The 941-nt window shown below is 47.1% G+C and overlaps 1 protein-coding gene across 1 annotated transcript in view; it reads right to left on the bottom strand.

Moving 5' to 3' along the window:
* Positions 1-351: 351 nt before the first annotated feature.
* The window catches only part of EMH_0017180 (DEAH-box RNA/DNA helicase, putative), a gene marked incomplete at both ends in the record, with an annotated part of 3682 nt that continues 3092 nt past the window's right edge, over positions 352-941 (bottom strand). The window contains one exon of the mRNA XM_013500827.1: positions 352-545. Within this exon, the coding sequence (XP_013356281.1) occupies positions 352-545 (194 nt within the window). The remainder of the gene's footprint in view (positions 546-941) is intronic.

Raw genomic sequence — 941 nt, 5'->3', positions numbered from 1 at the left:
GGGTTTAACAAATCTCAACTAAACTGTAAACCCTAAACCCTAAACCCTAAACCCTAAACCCTAAACCCTATATACTGGAAGATCTCTAGGGTTTAGTGTTTAGGGTTTAGGGTTAAGGGTTTGGTGTTTCTACCCAGTGGTTGCTGCTGTGCATGCAAACCACACCGTAGCCTCTGGAGGTGCCTATACACCTGAAACAACAACAACCCGTACATTTCGGGGCGTCGCTGTTGCTGCTGCTGTTGTTGCTGCTGCTGCTGCTGCTGCTGCTGCTACTGCTGCTGCTGCTGCTGTTATTGGTGTTGTTATTATTTTTGTGCTGCTGCAAATGCACGCACTTAGGTTGTTGCATCAACTGCGAGTGCTGCTGCTGCTATACCTGCTGCTGTTGTTGCTGCTGCTGCTGCTGTTGCTGCTGCTGCTGTTGCTGCTGCTGCTGTTGCTGCTGCTGCTGTTGCTGCTGCCGCTGCTGTTGCTGCTACTGCTGCTGTTGCTGCTGCTGCTGCTGTTGCTGTTGCTGCTGCTGTTGCTGCTGCTGCTAGCAACTGCAGCAAAGAACCACAGTAATAGAATACCCCTTTATGAGCTTCAGACCCTTGGGGTTGTCTACGCCCTCCCTCTTTCACTCTACTAGGGTTTAGGGTTTAGGGTTTAGGGTTTACGAGCAGCAATACCCGTTGCCAAACCCTAAACCCTTATTTAGGGTTTAGGGTTTGGAGTGTATACACATATATATGTGTAAATATAAATTTAAATAAAACCTCTAAAAGTTTAAATTGTTAGCGGTGGTTTGTGCATGCAGGGTGTAAATATAACGCTGCTCAGGTGTACATACACCTGAGCGAGGTGTATATACACCTGAAAGCTAGCTCCGTATGCGGTGTACATACACCTGAAAACTAGCTCTGTATGAGGTGTACATACACCTGAAAACTAATTCT

This window comes from Eimeria mitis, genomic scaffold (genome assembly GCF_000499745.2).
Source record: "Eimeria mitis Houghton genomic scaffold, Emh_scaff591, whole genome shotgun sequence".
In the NCBI taxonomy this organism is placed as follows: Eukaryota; Apicomplexa; class Conoidasida; order Eucoccidiorida; family Eimeriidae; genus Eimeria; species Eimeria mitis.
The sequence above is the reverse complement of the archived record's forward strand: the minus strand, read 5'-3'. Positions and strand labels throughout refer to the sequence as shown.